The following is an 18,781-nucleotide window of genomic DNA, read 5'->3' on the forward strand; positions in this document are numbered from 1 at the left end:
AATTGGATCATCTGCACATGAAATGTGTAAATAAAGTCCAGTGGTGATGGACTTGTCGTTAAATCATTTGTTTTGCTCTACAGTTATCCCTCTGGACCAGAGAAACTGTTTTTGGCAAAATCATTGACAACACTCTTCCCGTCACTGAAAGTGATGGTCTGTGGAGATGGTGAAGGATTTGTAAGTATTGATTTAAAATTGGTGAAGTATACTCTCTCTGATGGAGGTTTAGTTTAGTCAGTATTTTCTGGTTTTTAGCTGCACTGCATGAGAAATACTTAGGATTTCTTGTTTGTACAAGAGGATATAATGAAATCCCACAGAAGTAGCAGTAGTAGTCGCCATGCTTCTTGAATATACATATTGTTGGCAACTGTCAGGATAAAGTGCAAATGAGACTCCAAGAAGGATTAAGTTCAAAGTGCCAAAATGGGAAGCATAAAGCATTGAATTAGCTGAAACGTGTACTAGCAAGTGAACAGTATATATATTATTATTATTTTTTTTTTTTAATAGGAACATTTCTATGACCCTTTGTCACATACGGGATTCATAGAAATGAGGCTACGAAATATCAGACGAAGCCTAGAAGAGGGCCAGCGACGCTACCACAAGAGAAAATTGGGTTGTAATGCTGCGTTGGCTCAGCCATCTACAGTGCAGCCATCTACAGTGCAGCCATTAGATGATAAAGAAATTAGTGAATGGTTGTCAATCATCAAAAGGATGAAACCATCATCAGAGAACATGGGACCAATAAAGACTGCAATGGAGAAAACTTTCAGCCATCGCCGAAATTGGATCAGCACCCAGTCTCCGACTGTTGCAGACATTGTCCAACAGTATCCTCGGTTTATAGACGTCCCGAGTCTGGTGAGTCTTTTCTTTATTGATATGTACTTGTTCTTTGCTTTTCTTGTAAAGCAAGCTTGATTGGGGTAAACTTTCTTCTTGTGTGTAAACAACATTTATGTCTTTAGTTTTAGGTGAGGTGTCCTGTTCTGTTTCCCACTCTGAGGTTTCCTGTGTTTTCCCGTTAATGGTTTTCTTAGCATGTTTTCCTCAGTCAATATGAGAGCGTAAGGACAGGGGATGTGGTGATACTGTGTGAAGACCTCTGAGGAAAATGTATGGCTACCCAATTAAACTTGTTTTCCTATGTTTCCTGTATCAGCTGGATGCAGAGTTTGTGAAAATGTTCAACGGGAAGGCAGAGCTGCTCATTAGGAGGTGGGAGTCATCATTCATCCCCAAATTGAGGAAGATTGCTGCTCTAGAGAAGGGAGTCGTGTTCTCCTTACTTGATCAGGCTGGAGACCAGAATGATGGTAAACAATTTTCATTTTTTGAATGCTTTGCCTCTGCTTTTTGTGTAAACGTATTTGGCATATTTAACTTTTTGCTTATGTCCTTCAAATAGATGAGGTATGCTACAGTACATTACAGATTCTGACTCACCTACTTCCACCAACTGCGTCAGGAAGGGGATCAGCCTCAACCCGATGCAGTGTGAAGTCGGCCATTTCTTTCCTGATCAACTTTGTGCCGGTATGTAGTGTACGTGCACCATGAAGGAACATAATGAATAGGCTCCAGGTCAGAATGATGTGTATAATAAATGTGTACACTTTATTTCAGCATGGGACGAGCATCTCCTCCATATGCACTTATGATGAGGGGTCTTCAAGGACGCAGCCAGAGCTTGTCTGCATCGGCCATCTGACGAGCCCAGCACGACAGTTCGTCATTGTTTCCAGAAATGACAGAGTCACAATTCCACTGCATGATGACAGCTTAACCTGTGCTTTGGACAAGCTCTTCAAGTTCTACTGGGTATGCAACGTTGCTTATCCTGCTCAGCTTGCATCAGTTTTCATGTTTTTTGAACACATTTATGACTTGCCAGTGACAAAGACTGTTAGACGACCCAAAGTTTTGGAACTCCTTGGGAAAGTCCAGGCTTTGGCTTAAAGAATGTCAGTATGTATATTTGCCCTGTGTGCAAACAGCCAGTTCCTGGTGAGATCAGGAAACTTCGCTGGCATCTCCGCATTGTACATTGTTTATCTGATAGTCAGAACTATACTCTTATCTGCAGTCAAAATGGCTGCCAGCGTACCATAATCTTAATTCATTGTCAAAACATCTTTCAAGAGAGCATTCATCTGATAATGCAAGCAGTTTGTCTGACCACACTTCAGATCACATAACAACAAATAACTTCACAGAAGCAGGTCTTATATCAGACACTGCAGTATCTGATGATGCAGATGATACAGTATCTGATGCCACAAATACAGACACATACAGAGGTCCTTCACTGACTAGTTATGCAGCTACTTATGTTGCTCAGATGTACTCTGCCTCAAATACAACTTTAAGTGATGTACAAAGGAGTGTAACTTGCACTAAAGAACTGTTGGACAGAACAACATATAGCCTTCAACAATCTACTATGTCATTGCTGAGAACTTTGTCAATATCAGAGGACAATGAGGGTGTTGTGTCACGGATGAAGGAATTTGAAAGTGCTCGAAATGTTTTTGATGATTTTAATAACCCATACAAAATGACTAAATATTTTGAGAGTGAATACTCACTTGTGAAGCCAACAGAGGTCTTCCTAGGCCATAGAGCTGACACCACTAGAAGAGGTGGGTTAGTCAAACAATTACTAACAGCTAATACCTTTCAGTATATTTCCATTCTTGAGACTCTGAAATTCATTTTCTGTAATGAGCGATTGCAGTCGTTATATTTGGACTCTCATAAGAGTACTGATGGAAAGATGCGTGACTACTGCGATGGCGCTCACTTTGCCAGACATGTCTTATACAACAAGGATCCAAATGCCCTTCAGATACAGTTATATTTTGATGATCTGGAGACAACTAACCCTCTGGGCTCAAAAACCAAAATCCATAAAATGGGCGCTGTTTATTTCTCCTTACGAAACTTGCCACCGAAGTTCAATTCAAGCCTGGGTAACATTCATCTCTGCCTTTTGTTCAATTCAATTGACAGAGAAACATACGGTTTTGCTAAGATATTTGAACCCCTTTTAGAAGATATAAGATTTTTGGAATGCTATGGTTTAGAGCTTGAGATGAAAGGAGAGTTGCACTTGTTGTATGGAACGGTGTGCCTGTTTACAGGTGACAACCTAGCGTGTCACTCATTGTGTGGCTACTTGGAAAGCTTTTCTGCGAACAAGTTTTGCCATTTTTGCCTTGTTGATAAAAACATGGCTCAAAATGTTTTTGATGAAGATGAGATTGAAAGGCGAAACAAAGAAAATTACCAACAGCATGTTGCTTTAGACGAAGGATCTATGACCGGAATCAAACAAGATTCATGTTTAAATACTTTGAAGTATTTCCATGTCACAGAAAATGTGGGAGTTGATATAATGCACGATGTCCTGGAGGGAGTTGCACCTTTAGAGGTGAAACTTTTACTCAGACAGTACATTTATGAGGAAAAACTGTTGTCCCTAGAACAGTTAAATGACAGAATAATGAACTTTGACTATGGGTATTCAAATGACAAAAACAAACCCAGCATCATCCTAAATTTGAAGACATCTGAGACTGCAGTCAGACAAACTGCAGCACAAATGTGGTGTTTGCTACAGATCTTACCTTTCCTTCTTGGAGACTTGGTTAATCCAGGTAGTCTACACTGGCAACTATTTATATTGTTACGCGAAATATGCAACATCATCTTTGCTCCTATTGTAAGCACAGGTCTTGCTGTATATTTAAAACAGCTGATCATAGACCATCATAGGCTGTTCAAAGAATTGTATACAGGAAAAAAACTCATTCCTAAACACCATTTTATGGTACATTATCCTAGCATGCTGGTCCAATTTGGGCCATTATCTAGACTTTGGTGCATGAGATTCGAGGCGAAGCATAACCCACTCAAGAGGCAGGCACATGTTGTGTGTAATTTTAAAAATGTGTCAAAGACTCTGGCATACAAAAACCAGGTTCAGCAAATGCATTATTGGAGGTTTGGCCAACCACTTGAGAACCAAATGTGTGTTCCAAATGCGTTTCCAGTTATTCTAAGATCATTACCAAAAAGTGATCAACTTGTTGACATCCTAAGGTTAAAGCTGGATTTCTTTTCAGAGACAATGAGTATCTCTCATACTGTTAGTGTGTGGGGACAGACGTACAGAACAGGAACTCTAGTAGTCATTGAAAAGAAATGTAATGAGCCAGTGTTTGGAGAAATTGTTCACCTCTTCCCTCAGGTAGACAATGGGACCCTTCTAGCATTTGTGAATATTGTGCATGTAGATTTTTTTGACGATCATTTTTATGCATTTTGTGTTGAAAAAAGTGAAGACTTCAAAGTGGTGAAAATTCCTGATGATTTGCTAGACTTTCGACCACTTGACTTTCAGAAACCTTTCAAAGGAAACAAAGTATATGTTAGTCCTCGATACAAAGTTATTTAAGTTTCTTTTTTGAGTGATTAACCTTCTTTAAAAAAGTTTAAATTTTAAAGTAAGCCGAAACTAAGGTTATATTCCGCATATGTTTTGGACTATATCTTGTGTGTATTGTATTATCTGCTATGTGTTCTCAACTGAATTTTATGAATGCTTTTCCTGTGAGTAAGTGATTAACTTTTTTAAGGGACCTGCTGTCCTCCTGGGTTGGGTTGGGGGGTGGGGGGGGGGGCAGGAGGGTTAAAAATGTTAAAATGTTTTGTATTAAGCCTAGATAGGCATTTTTATGAATAACTTGAAGGCAATGTTAATGTTGACATATGAAAAATAAACATTCCAAAGTATTTTTCAACTTGGATCTTCATCTTTATTCATATTGATTAACATTGTGGAATGACACATAATTGTGTTGGATAACTGGAATTCCGAGCACACTAATGTGTAAATAGCATTTTCACACGTAACACATAACTGTGTTAAAATGACACATTATTACACATCCTTGTGTCACTATATTGACACAACTTATGTGTCCGTATGCTTACACATCATCTGTGTCACCATTAACACAAGTTGTGTTGTCCCAAAGAGAACTCATTGATGTGTTGAAATTCAACAAATGTTGTGTTGTTTTTAACACATTCATGTTTAGAGTGTAAGAACGCTTTATAAATGAGGCCCCAGATTTGCATGCTCATGCAAATAGACATGACTCAGACCACACTCGTGCTCACACAGACACGTACGTGCACAGTAGGGATGTGACGCTTGAAACTGACGTCCCGAATCAGTGTTAAGCTTTCAAAGCCAAGTGTTTCGAAACACTGCTCAGAGTGCTCAAAAATCAAGCAAATACATTGTATTGAGTTTTTATGATGATTTAAAATGATTTAGAGAACACTAGCGGCAGCAGTAGGCTACATTTGAGTGTCACTTGATGTGGTCTCCCATACAACTACTGGCCTTGGTCATGGGAGACCACATCAAGACCAATACTGCAGTGTGTAGCTTTTGACTTAAACATAGGTTACACAGCCAGCCATGGACTTGAATAGACTTCTTCTCACCAAAACATACACAAGGTCAAAGCCTGCAGACCAGACCGGACAGATGGACCCACCTCTCAGCCTGCACGTAGAAGCAGCACTCCTTCTTGATGTTCTCCTTAATCCAGGAACAGTCCTGTGTAATCCCCATTAAGCGGGGTAGGATACTGTATTATGTATAGTGCCTATAAAAAGTATTCACCCCCTTGGATATTTCCCCTTTTACTGCTTTTATAAATTAAATCTTAATCAATTTAATTTGGCCTTTTTTTACAATCATTTTACAAATATTCCCTCTAGATTTCTACAAAACAATGTTAATTCATTAAAAATATATAATGCAAAATAAGTGTTTGCATAAATAATCACCCCACTTAAAGGGATACTCCACCATTTGGGGAATTACGCTCATATGTGACCCTGCAAGGCGAAACCAGTCGCTTTGGTAAAATTTAGAAAATTAAGTTATTGTGCTCACATGAATGGCCATAAACTAAGTTTTCCAATGATATGTATATCGAGGGTAGCCTACTGCAAAAAGTATCGCTAAGATAACCGCATCCAAAGTTGGAATGGTTCTCCCGTCACGATATGCCAGAAGAGGAGAAAATCACCTTTTTAAGTAAATTGTCACGTGCTATAGTAGTACGGAGCCCGTGAGGTGACATGAAAAAAAAAAAAAAAACCGAAGGTAAAAAAAAACAAAAAAACTGAGAAAAGGTATGTACTTGGGACAAACACTGACTAGGTTTGCGAGATCTTGAGTTTGTTTTGCGAGATCTCGAGTTTGTTTTGCGAGATCTCGAGTTTCTTTTGCGAGATCTTGACTTTCTTTTGCCAGTCTCACAAATCCATCAATGCATTATGAGAACTACTAGAAATGTTCCGGAGAGCTTTAGCCACTGGAATTAGGTTGCAGTTCCTTATTTTGGCATCTGCGTTGGTCTGAGGTTGCGTTCCACACTGACTGACAAGCCAACCTAGTCAGGGTGCGATTTGTGAAAAAAGCCGAGGGGGGGGCGTCATCGCTCCTACACATCACTCCATCCTAAACCTCGATTTCAATAGTCAATTTGATTTCAGAGGCTTTAAAAATATGAAGTTTCGTTTCCCTTTCTTTAACTTGTTTAGCATTCTGCAGTGAGTCAAGACCAGAAGTTAACGTTACCGGCACACACGCACAGTGATAGTCTTTTGATTTTAGACAGGGCCGGTTCTACGTTATTCTGTGCCGGGGAGCAACAAGCCCACGACCGCAACAGCCATTATGGTCTAGGTATACGCACGCAGCACAGGCGAGCACAGGCTACCAGGAGAAACATCAAGCAATTCAGATCAATTAGTTAAAATAATATAGATGAACCATACAATTGCAAGCGACCATGCCACAGCGGGCTACTGTATTAATGTCATCATTGTCCTACCGTATCCTCGAACTCGTCTATTGCCCGAATGTGAAGCCAAGAACCATACCTTCTTTGCGTTCTCTCCCTCCTTTTTTGTATTTTCTATCCTCTGTTTATGTTCTTTTTTCTGGCTACCAAATTTATTTACAGCCATTTTCCCACTAGTTTTGCCTACCAAGCATACGCGTAGCCGCGGCCAGGCCTGTTTACTTGTCAGTCTTGCCCGTTAATTAGGCTTTCCTTCGTTTACGTCCACCATCTAAAAAAGACGCGCAAGTCAACACTGCGCTGATAGTTCAAGAATCAATAAAATCGCGTAGGCTACAGCCGGCAGCTCCGTAATTGTCAGGTGTGATGAAATGCGTTCAATATTCCACTTTTTATGTCATAAACGCTGCATGCCTATGAAAAGGCTTTGCAGTAGGATTGTCCGATGGTCAAGCTGTTGCTTCAATTTGTGTTTTAATTTATGCAACGCACCGATGCTGGGTTCATGCAGTTTTGCGCAAGTTTAAAATGTTTAGCCCACAGCATAATGTGTCATTTTTGTACAATAAATTCCACTTTTCATGTCATGAATGTAACATGCCTATGATAAGGCTTTGAAGTTGTCCAATATGGTCAATCAATTGTGTTTCGTGTGACGCACTGAAGCTACATTCATTGTTTTGCTCCAGTTGGAAATGTTTTTGCGTAATTTGTCAGCTATGATCAAATGCCTTCAATAAATTCCACATAAATATAACATGCCTATGATTAATGTTTGTATGGCCACCCATTTGAACATTTCTGGCTACGCTACCGAGAACAGAATCTCTCAATCTCACATCTTGACAGGTCACGTCTAACGTCCTACTACCGGGGAGCCTAACTTTTGATACATTTTTAAAAATAAATCGTTATCAGCCAATAGGGAAACTGCCAGAAACAACAAGCAACAACGCTTTAAGCTGGTAAGTGAGACACATCGATGAATGCACACTTAATGCAGAATCACCACAGAAAGCATTTATTTGATTATTTATTTTTCTGCCCCCCCCCCCCCCCTCCAGACCGGGCCGGTGCTGTTGCTCCCGTTGCTTCCCGTTGCGTCTCTTTCAGTGATTTCGCCGACAATGACACTGCAGCCTGGCCTGCATTTATGCGCGAAGCCCGTTAGTTTTGCTCTTGTTCGCCGCATGCTGGCAAAACAAGGCACTGCAACGTAATTTCAGTGACTGAAGCTCTCCAGAACGTTTGTGCTTCTGCATTGATGGATTTGCGAGATCTCACAAAAGAAAGTCAATATCTCGCAAAAGAAACTCGAGATCTCGCAAAAGAAAGTCAATATCTCGCAAAAGAAACTCGAGATCTCGCAAAACAAACTCAATATCTCGCAAAAGAAAGTCAATATCTCGCAAAAGAAACTCGAGATCTCACAAAACAAACTCAATATCTCGCAAAAGAAAGTCAATATCTCGCAAATATCTTGCCAAAGAAACTCGAGATCTCGCAAAACAAACTCAAGATCTCGCAAACCTAGTCAATGTTTGTCCCAAGTACATACCTTTTCTCAGTATTTTTTTTTTTTTTACCTTCGGTTTTTTTTTTTTTTTCATGTCACCAGTGTGAGGGCACAGTAATTATTAGCCTAATGGTAGCATGACTTTGAAGCGGATGACTGACTATGTGCAGTTTCATCAACCGTGCAGTGAGTGTCTTTTTCTGCCCCCTAGTTAATACTTGGGACGGTCATGTGTCACTATAGAATATAATTAATGTATTTCGGGGGAAGTAAGGGACTGTACGATATTTATCGGGGGGGAGGGCCGGTCGTCAGGGGGGGGAGGGCCTAAGAGAATTTTTTTAAGTCTTAGGGGAAGGCCCAGGAGAATTTTTTTGGCCTGGGGGGAGGGCCGAGGAAAATTATTTTTTCCTGATCCATGATATTTTTTTCCCCTGATCAATGATCCATTTTCGATATTTTAAAAGGTTTGTAGGCCAAAACATGATTCACGTCTCTTTGACAGAGTGGGCGAGTCCAAAAAGTCGCAACCCTACCTGAATCTCCCACAACTCCCCTCATAAGCTTGCAGGTCACCCGCGGTTATGAGTCATAAACCAAATATTTTAATGATATTCGGGTCATTTGCGGGCGGGTCAGTTAAAATTAATTAAATATATATGTTCTACAAATAGGCCTACTTAAAATATCACGAGAAGGCTAGCATCAATACAGTAAAGCATCAATACAGTAAGTCAACAGTAAAGAAGCTGAAGACGCGAGTTAAAATAATAAAGACACCCCTTCAGGAAAAGCGATATAGGCTATGGGAAATATTGGGAAAAGTTCTTAAAGAAGATGACAGTAGTACAAGTTATGGTCTATGTAGGCCTTCTTGCGAAGCCATTTAAAAGTATGACAGCCGAAACGGGCAGCCTGCAGGAATAAATCTTATGGCACAGACTACACAGCCATATCTACCGGTATGTATAGGTTCGCGCATGCATAAAAGTTACCTTAGTTTGTTGTGTTTGTAACTTTAAACAGTGGATGTGCTTTAGTAAAGCTTTGTGCTTCATTCAGCATTTTAAACCAGTTCTTACGCTAACGTTTTGACCAGCAATGTATCTCTCTTGCCTACCTTGCCTCCCCATTTCTATTTTCGAAAGAAGTATGTCCATGGCCAAATCTTATACTGTTCTAATCCTTGGTGGTTGCGTGCGTGCTTGCGCTCTTATTCTCATTCTCTCTCCTGCGCAAACATTATGTCCTGCATGCCTGCGTGTAGTTCTACTGCATAAAGTTTCGCAAATAAATTAGTTTGTTTTATAGAAATGGACGCAGGCTATAACCAAAAGCACACATTTTGTAAATAAGCGGGTCGGATCGCGGGTCGGGTATAATTTTGTCCTAATTAATATTCGCGGTCCGAGTTGCGGTCGGGTTGATTAAAATATCGGGCGACCGCGGGCCGCTTGTGACCAAACACGCGCAACACTGGTTTGTAGCCCCGTGTGTGTGTATGTGTGCTTATGACATTTGCTGGCCGTTTTAACCTTGTAAACGTCATTTTCCGACCAGTTTTATTTGATTCACGTAGGGGGGAGGGCCTAGGAGAATTTTTTTTGAGCCGGGGGGAGGCCCCTGGGAAAAAAAATTTGACCAGGGGGGAGGGCCAGGCAGAAAATGTTTAACCCGATCGTCTGGCGACCGGCCCTCCCCCCGCTAAATATCGTACAGTCCCTAAGGGGAGAGGAAGTTCTGTGTACACAGATTGTGTGTACTTTTAAAATGCGCTACGTCAATGGAAAACTTCTCCTGGTCCCTAAAATGACGCCGGGATATTTCTAAAAGTTAGTGCTTTTGACCGTCTTTCACATTCATATTCGGTTACATCTGCCAAGAATGATAGAGAGCCAACACATTGAGTAAATTTTAGCTCTACCGTAAAACCTTATAGCGGCGTGGACAAAGGGAATGACTGCTAATGTGTTGAATCTTCACCTAAATAAAGTCAGTTTAACAGTCAAAATGTTTTTCCGTGAAATTTGTTCACAATATGAAAGTGTAGACTGTATGTCGAATTGTGTGAAAACGTGAAATTCGACATTTTAACCCGTACATTTGTTTATGTAGATTTTCTCAAAATAGCACCATGTGCAAAGCAGTTTCGCCTTGCAGGGTCACATCTGCGAACGTACCATGGGCGCAGCAGCAAAATGATATCACGCAGCACTTGCGACAACACATGCAAATCGACAAAACACTTGCAAATAGACAAAACACAAGCAACTTAAGAAAACATCTTCATCAATTTGACAAAATGAATAGCCTACCTATTATCCTGCAGGTGGAATATTTTGCGCTTTAGCAAGGGGTGGGTGTGACCTTAGACAGTCTTTATACAAAATTCAGTCAGGCAATCAACCAAGTTATTCAGCAAATACACTTTACAAGTTTACTTTACATTTCTTCTTATCAAAATGGCATTTGATTTGGAAATGAAAATATTCAGGAAAAATAAAATATATTCAAGACTTTTCAAGGGCCCTTTTCCCCCTTGGGCCCTAGCCCTCTGTTGCATAAATTATCACCTTTACTTACAAAAAAAATTAAAGGGGGGTAGTTGGTAAATTGTTACCATATAACAATGCGCAAATGTGGAAAATGCTGTAAAATCCCATTTTTCTTTATCTCATTACAAATCTACAAACATAATACAAATTTAACTGTATTTTGTATTGTAAGTGATGCTATCATGGTAATATTGTTATAGTGTCCACCTTGGAAAATAAATAGTCTTATAGGGACATAAAGTAATTGTTTTGATCAAAACCAACATTTATGTTAAAAAATGTCATCATTTAGATTACTTTATTTTCGTTTAGATGACTAGATGGGATTCATTTCCCAAATTCATAGGGTTCTATTGCAGTCAGAGGACATATTCAACTGAAGTGAGACCGCACAGTCACAGAGCCCTCCCCTTCAGAAAGCGTGCAAATCCATGCTGCCATAATTTCCTGCAAGTCCTAAAATGATTTTGACCTGCATTCATAAGCCAATATTAAACCATAATTAGCCACTATGTCAGTGTAGGAGTCTACTAGGTTGCTGTAAATGGCAGAGGATTGTGAGGGTCTGGAGTCTGTGCAGGCATGAGGCAGTTAGCCTTTCACAGAGTTGCGCTCCCATTCTCAGCTCCTGATATCACAAAGAGGCATTTACACCTGACCTTTCTGCTTGTTAGAAGGAACTTCTACCTAATGACCGGAATATTCTATACGATAAACAGTTGTGGTTTTATGATGCTGAGGGTATGAACTTCACTGATAAAATAGATAACCGTCAGCCATACAACATGTTTGCTTATTACAGTTCTTGTATATTTCAGGATTGCCTTCTATTTTGTCACGCCAGACTGTAATTAACTCTGAGATAAATGGAAGTACTACTATACTGAATACTTTTATCTACCCTCTTATTTGAAATGGAAGTTACAGATGTGCTATAATTTATATGAAAGGTCATGTGTCCAAGTCCTATTTTCTTGCATGTACTGTATGGAGCATCAAAGACCACTAGATGGCAGGCCAGTGGTCTTTGATGCACATTAGATGGCAAGCAGGTACATTTTACCTCCACTGCTAAAAACACTACACTCCAAGCCATTTGAATGGGTAATTATTTTTTTGAATTTCCCCTAGGGATCAATAAAGTATCTATCTATCTATCTATCTATCTAATTTTGATTGAGACATTTGAATGGGTAATTTTGCAAACTGAAAAATACATTAGAAGTGAAAAAAACTTCACACAGAGCCAGATATCCTTTACAGCACAAGATTTATTCACCAATATACATATTCATTTTTCTCTGCATTGCAGACTGAACTTTATATTGTCTCACACTCTTTTGTACATTTGTTTATTTACAGATTTAAAATATTCTTTTCCGTCCCATTTACAACATCAATAGTACAGTGTTTCACATCTTTGAGTTGCTCTGTTTACAGTCTTAGAATTGGACCTTTACATCTATTTATTTATTTTTAAATCATGGACTCATGCGGTCAGACCCAACCAGAACAATGAGGCCACACACAGACCAGGACCATGCATGTGCATTCTGAGAGTCCAACTGACCAGAACCACCCATAGCATGGCTAGCCAACGTATCTTTAAAAGGATGTGGCCTAAGAAAAACAGGGAATGGTTATTCATTGGACTGAGACACAAGCTTGTCCTAGGAACCCCACTCTTCAATCTGGGAGCAGCAACTCTGACCTTCAGTTCTCCAACAGTAAGGGCCTGACATGGCTATCTTTTTTGCAAGTCTCAATGGTCACTAGTTAATTTCTTTCTCGCTTCTGCATATGTTCATTCTTTTGATCCACACAGACAATAACATACGGACAAATAAATTTGAAAACATTGCATAGAAATCACCTGTGATGTGAAACGGGGGGAAAAAAGAGAAGGGATTTCTGTTGAAGGTCGAAGTTACTGTGTGGTGAAATCAGCGTGACAATCCTGAGATGGTCCAACATGTGGATATTTGGTTTGAAATGAAGAGGGAGATAAATGTGAACATTACACAGCAGACACCTCACTACCCTGCAACTCCAGCCATAAAAAGATTTGTTGTATGGGACAAAAACAAATGAACAAAAAAATCCTAGATGTGGATGTGTGTGTGTGTAAGTGTCTGATTCAGCATGTCAACATTGGTCACATGACAACAGAGTGGGCTGAGGATTGGATAAAGTGCATCATATGAGGACGACGCCCACACTCTCAATATCACACGAGACAAATCAAAATGAAGAACTAGACACACACTATTGAGACGAAACAACACTGTCTAGACAAAAAGACAGACACACACAGATACACACACCCACGTCTAGCTGTTTGGTCTTACAGTGTTAAATCCTTGGTTACTCCACCAGCAATATAGATGACAACATTGCAGAGATGTATTTGAAATTAGGAAGTAATAAGCTTCTCCACAAACAGGACTGGCAGGTGCCCCCCTACAGCCCGCCCCATACAACAGAGACAATGGGGGGTTGCAAGGGGACACTGGGGCCTTGATGACCTTGACCCTTGATGACCTTGACCCTGGGGCAGTTTGACTAAAGAGAATCAGGAAATGTTATACACGTATGCACATGTTCCTGCACCATCAAGTGCATGATGATTCAAGCAGTCTTGCATTAAGTGAATCCTGAGCTGCACTAGTTTGGTCTCTCCAGTCAAGAGATTTTTTAATCCTCAGTTGGACCAGGCATGGACACCTGGAATAGCCTTTCCTTGAATGATTTGGGGGCAGACAAATTGTGGAGATTTGCAGAGGTATGAAATGACAAATATATCCGATATGGTCAAACCATAACTTTAAAGGGAGACGGCCCCTCAGGCTGTAGCACTTCATGTCACAACCCAAAAAAAAAAAAAAAAAAGAAGAATATTTTCATATTTTCAGTTTGACACACTATATTTCAGTCACATGAAGGCTTGTGTTAATTCTGAAAACATGGACACATCACAAACATGTACACATTACCCATGTACACACACATTACCCATGACGTCATGAAATGACAAGACAAGTATGGTTTGAAATAATGCCTGGACAGATTGAAGCAGTTAATCTTGGACAACTCCTTATGAGCTTTAACAAACCCCGTTCATTTATCTCTCTGAAATAAGACCTACATCTCAAAAAGACACTAAGGACCAGCTTTAATTTGACCTTCAGCTTAAGACACAAGCATGGGCACGTCTTCCCTACGGGGGCCTTCTGCCTTGGCACATTTGGCAAAAAATAAGACATTAAGAGGAGCCTGCAGTAAGACCCAACATTACTCTGAGCACAACAAGGCTATAGACAGGAGTCCAACCCTGAACCGATCCACGAATACGATACCCATTCCACATGGAGAAACATTACAAGCAACATTAGCTTCCATTCAACATCTGTCTATAAGACATTTCACCGACATAACTAGGCAAGCTTCTCTAATTCAAAATAATAAAGCAACTAGCGATTTCCAAAATGAATAATAATAAAAAGCTAATCAGTAACACAAATAAAACTGGACCACCGCCAAATGAGAAGTAAAACTCTTTGCTCTTGGACAAAAATGAAACAATCCCCTCAATGACCATATCAATTTAGCCCAAGTGGGCCTATGGCAACCCATGCCTTAGACAGGTGTGAGGCTAGAATAGACCTACTACTGGTCCCTTACTGGCCCCTAATTGACTTACTGGCCACTAACCTCTGGAGTTCCTGTAGACTAGGGCTAGGAGAGGAATAGCACGCCACTACAGGTCTTCCTTGAGCTTGGCGGGGTAACCTAGGGCCTCCCTCCACTACCCTCACAAAGACTGAGTGACTGATTGACCGACTGACCGGCCCAAACCACTTGTAGCTGCTGGAGATTGTGTGTTGTGAGTCTGGTATAGAGTGGCAGACAGTGAAGAAGATGAGGTAGAACAACGTGTGAGCCGTCGGGTGAAACTGGTCACCAAACACTGGATGATTGCTTCTCTGACTGGAGAACTAACGGACCCAAGAAGGGCCATGAGACAAGAAAACAAGTCCATGTTACATGGTGTACACGCACACACACACAGTTTCTTTTGATAGAACCAACAAACACAAGACTCTACAGTGTAACCATACTGTTTCAGGATAACAGGACAACAGCTAAACAGGCCTTAGGGTCACTTCAGTCAAGTAGCGTTCTCTACCAGCATTCTCTTAGAGCCACTCGGACAGCTACAGCACGGAGCCTTTAATTTTACAGTCCGCACACCAGACGACATGTGTCTCCAGAAGTTCAATCACACTCGCAAAGCTGGCAACAGAGAACATACAAAAAAAAAAAAAAGTCGCCTTTGTCTTTCACTTTCTCAATACAGATATTCTGCACAAGGACAAGGATAGAAATTCCAGTTGTGATTACACAGCTGATTCAAGACCGTAAGCCGATAAAATAATATCTCTGAAGGAAAACAAACAACCCCCCCACACACACAAACTTCATAAATTACTTAAAATTAAATTAAAGTTTGTTGACAAGTGTAAAATTTCAGTTTTGATTTGTCTAGTCGGTTTCCGGAAATAAGCAAACTCCAAAGCGAAACACAAAATAATATATTCAAAAGAGTTTTTACAATGTTGTCAAGGCTCCTGTGTGCTAGTCCAGCTGTTTCTGGTAAAAGTAATAAACATTTAACAAAAACGTATAACAATTGATAGATTGCACGTCACCCAAGGATCAACAGGTAGGCATGACACACTACAGTGATTCACTCTCTTAGATGAACAAACATGAATTCTTATTGCTGATTGGCTTACAAAATATAAACTATATGCGTGGAACAGTAACTGAATTCTTTCTGAAAATATTACATCCGAAACCCACAGTATTTTTTTCCAATTGCTGAACACATCTTCAACTCTTCATACTCAGAGAGTCTCTGTTTTTTTTTCCTCCTGTAGACATGGAATGCTGAGTTTGGTCCAAGGACGTTGGGGTACTCCATCCAGCGAACAAGACTAGGTAGAGTAGGTAGACTAGGGGGGCGCTGTAGCGCCAGGATGGCTTTCCTCAGTGTTGTGCTTACACAGGCCTCCACCAGAGGGCAGCATTGGGCACAGAGCCTTTTTATATATTTTTTAAAATTATGATTTGTTTTGAGATGTTTAAAAACACATGCGTGACCTGAGGCCCACACAGAGGCAGCCATCAGCCTCTACTGCGCCTCCACCAAATCCTGCACCTCCACCCAATCCCCCTCACTCCCTCACCCTCCACAGCACCTCTCCTCTCCAGCAGGCAGGCGAAACTCCACTCCTGGCACCCCAGACTGGCAGCGAGGCAGCCTGTATGACGGAGCCACGAGTGAAGAGGAGGCTGAGGAAGGACATTAGGGAAAGGACGAGGAGGAGGAGGAGGAGGAAAAGTAGTCGTCATAGTAGTTGCAGTTGTTGTGATGGTAAATAGGTGCAGGTCTGTCTGCTGACGTGTGTGTGTGTGTGTGTGTGTGTGTGTGTGTATGGGGAGCGCTACACTTGCGATATGATCTGCATGTTGAAGCTGGGCGAGCGGGACTGCTTGGTGAGCGGAGCTCCGGGCGGCAGCAGCTCCTGGCGGCCCCTCTGCCCAGCCAGGTGCTCCTCCTGCAAGCTGATGGTGGAGTGGCGATGGCCTGCCCCGGACGCAGACCCGCCTCCACCACCGTCCACTCCTGCGCCCAGAGAGCCCCCGATGCCGCCCGCACCCCCGCCCGCGCTGCTCCCGTTCAGGCTGGTGTCCGTGCAGTCCAGGGAGCGACTGGACGAGGTGCTGGCCGTGCGGGCGCGGGCGCGTCCGGCCGAGGGCAGGCTCGGCTGCCGCTGGATGAGGCTCAGCTCGATGCCGTCCAGCTCAACGGGGTCGTCCACCGTCAGCAGTGGTGGCGGTGGGGGTGACGACGACGCGGATGACCGCTGTGCAGGGGTGGGAGGAGAGGCGGCGGGGGTCAGGTGCACAGGCTGGGGCGTGGGGGGGGACGGAGACGGCGTCTGCTGGAGCAGCTGCTGCTGCTGGTGGTGTCGCCGTGGAGGCGGCAGGGGCTCAACCGGCGCCGCCATTTGGACAACGATGGTGGCGGTGGTGGGAGGCTCCTTGTGTTTCTCTGGCGGGGGCTTGTCCCGGGACAGGCGGCTCATCATGCTCTTCTTCATGCTGCTGCCGCCGCTGCTCTTCTGGCTGCCGCGGGTGACCCCTCCTCCTCCGCCACCTCCACTGTTGCGGGTGCTGCCGCTGCTGGCGATGGGCTTGGGCGCGCTGGGTTGGCTGCTGTTGGACGCGCCCGACGAGAAGCCCTCGTCCGGGTCGTTGAGGTTGAAGGACTCCTCGCCGCCGCTCATCCCGTCCGCATCTGAGGAGGACCAGGAGAAGACGGAAGGTAAGGAGCAGGAGGGAGAGGGGGAGGCAGAGAGAGGGAGAGAAAGAGCAGAGGAAACAAGGGATTAAGTGGAGAGCATCGACACCGCTGGTAGGGCTGTGAGATTTGTGCCCTTCTCTTCAGCTCTTCTAGACTTTAGAGAGTATGTGTTGTTTCACGCCTGAAATTGCCCTTTCAAAAACTACTCAGAATTTAGTTCGGTCATGTCTAAACCCTCTCTAAAAGCACAAGCTATTTCGAGCAGCGAATCAGAGCGCACAAATGCACTGTGCAAATGTGAGTATTCGGCGCTGGCAGCTACAGGGTTAATACCAGACACTACAACTTCCCGGCAGTAACCCACTGAGGAATAGCACTTCCATCATGTTATCTAATTACTATCTGCCTTAACAGTGGGGTTTTTGGTGCGAAACATAAAAAATCAGTTCACAGGCAAGGAGGGGGGGAAAAAAGATCCAATTGAGCTAAAAATAGACTCTGCAAAATCACTGAGCAGGGACCTCTGGTGACGACAATGTTCACACAGCAATCTGGCGGTTTCATCAGCGTGGCCTTTTAATGCAATTATTCTCTCTGACAAAATAAAGCGCGACCTTGGATGTTGACTGTCCAGGGAGAGCTGGGAGGGCGTCTCTACATAAAACTCAATCTTCACGCAATTTTCTCCTCGGCTCGTGCTGATGAACTTTTATCTCTGTCTGAAAGCAGGTCGCTTTTACCGCTGTTAATTCTCCCGGCACAGAATGAGTACTTAAATGTCAATGGACAATAATGGTGTTTAATAGGGAAAATCTCCACCAGGGACGTAGGGAGACTCGCCTTCATTTGGCGACAATTTAGTGGGACAGCCCAACAGGGTGATGATAGTGGCGGTACAAATAACTGGACTACAGTATGTCTAAAAAAAAAAAAATAAAAAAAAAAAACGGCTGTTCTTCTGCATGTGACATTCTCAGGAAATACAAAACACAAACACATTTAAAATCCAAGTGCAGTCTCCTGTGTCGAAAGCTGGTAAGTGGGAAACAAGAGGGAGGGAGAGAGAGAGAGAGAGAGAGAGAGAGAGAGAGAGAGAGAGAGAGAGAGAAGACAAGGTTGAGTCAAAACAGAACAGAGAGGACACTGAACACTTTGGACAGAACATCAAACAAACAGCTACACAGGTTCCTCTCGCTCGTCATGCAGCGTTTGGAAAGCAGGCTGAAAAGTGGGTCACTGGACCGCAGTCCTCCATCAAGCAGGGGGGGGGGGGGCAGAGCCCAAAAAAGAAAATGTGGAAGAGAAGAGAAATACAGAGAGATAAGAAATAAAAGAAAGAGTGGAATGAAAGAGGAAGGCATGCACATGGTAAGTACCCCAGCACTAATGGCCTCCTGCCAAACTGACTGACTGGGCTCCTGCTGCCAATTAGGTG

General features: G+C 42.4%; 2 protein-coding genes across 4 annotated transcripts in view; one reads left to right on the forward strand and one right to left on the reverse strand.

The window, feature by feature from the left end:
• Positions 1 to 89: 89 nt before the first annotated feature.
• LOC143099781 (uncharacterized) lies at positions 90 to 4,643 on the forward strand. The gene is made up of 5 exons (XM_076262705.1): positions 90 to 180; positions 517 to 873; positions 1,175 to 1,328; positions 1,421 to 1,548; positions 1,639 to 4,643. Exons 1-5 carry the CDS (start codon positions 154 to 156, stop codon positions 1,969 to 1,971), a joined length of 999 nt encoding a protein of 332 aa, XP_076118820.1. The 5' UTR covers positions 90 to 153; the 3' UTR covers positions 1,972 to 4,643.
• Positions 4,644 to 12,229: 7,586 nt separating this feature from the next.
• LOC143100776 (hyccin 2-like) overlaps positions 12,230 to 18,781 on the reverse strand; it is a 68,445-nt gene continuing 61,893 nt past the window's right edge. For all 3 annotated transcript variants that reach the window (XM_076264248.1, XM_076264249.1, XM_076264247.1), the window contains one exon: positions 12,230 to 17,340. In XM_076264248.1, coding sequence (XP_076120363.1) covers positions 16,484 to 17,340 — 857 coding nt within the window. In that variant the 3' untranslated portion in view covers positions 12,230 to 16,483. The remainder of the gene's footprint in view (positions 17,341 to 18,781) is intronic.

The sequence above is a fragment of the Alosa pseudoharengus genome, unplaced genomic scaffold, assembly GCF_046254945.1.
Source record: "Alosa pseudoharengus isolate Yale_2024_CS ecotype anadromous, Long Island Sound unplaced genomic scaffold, YU_APseudo_1.1 YU_APseudo_1.1_scf_3, whole genome shotgun sequence".
In the NCBI taxonomy this organism is placed as follows: domain Eukaryota; kingdom Metazoa; phylum Chordata; class Actinopteri; order Clupeiformes; family Clupeidae; genus Alosa; species Alosa pseudoharengus.

What these genes read in the sequence shown, in the direction of transcription:
- LOC143099781 (XM_076262705.1), top strand. Translation starts at nt 154, where the DNA reads ATGGTCTGTGGAGATGGTGAAGGATTT. An exon ending in GTGGAGATGGTGAAGGATTT is followed by an intron (nt 181 to 516) that starts GTAAGTATTGAT and finishes TTTTTTTAATAG; the next exon opens with GAACATTTCTATGACCCTTT. An exon ending in GGCTGGAGACCAGAATGATG is followed by an intron (nt 1,329 to 1,420) that starts GTAAACAATTTT and finishes TCCTTCAAATAG; the next exon opens with ATGAGGTATGCTACAGTACA.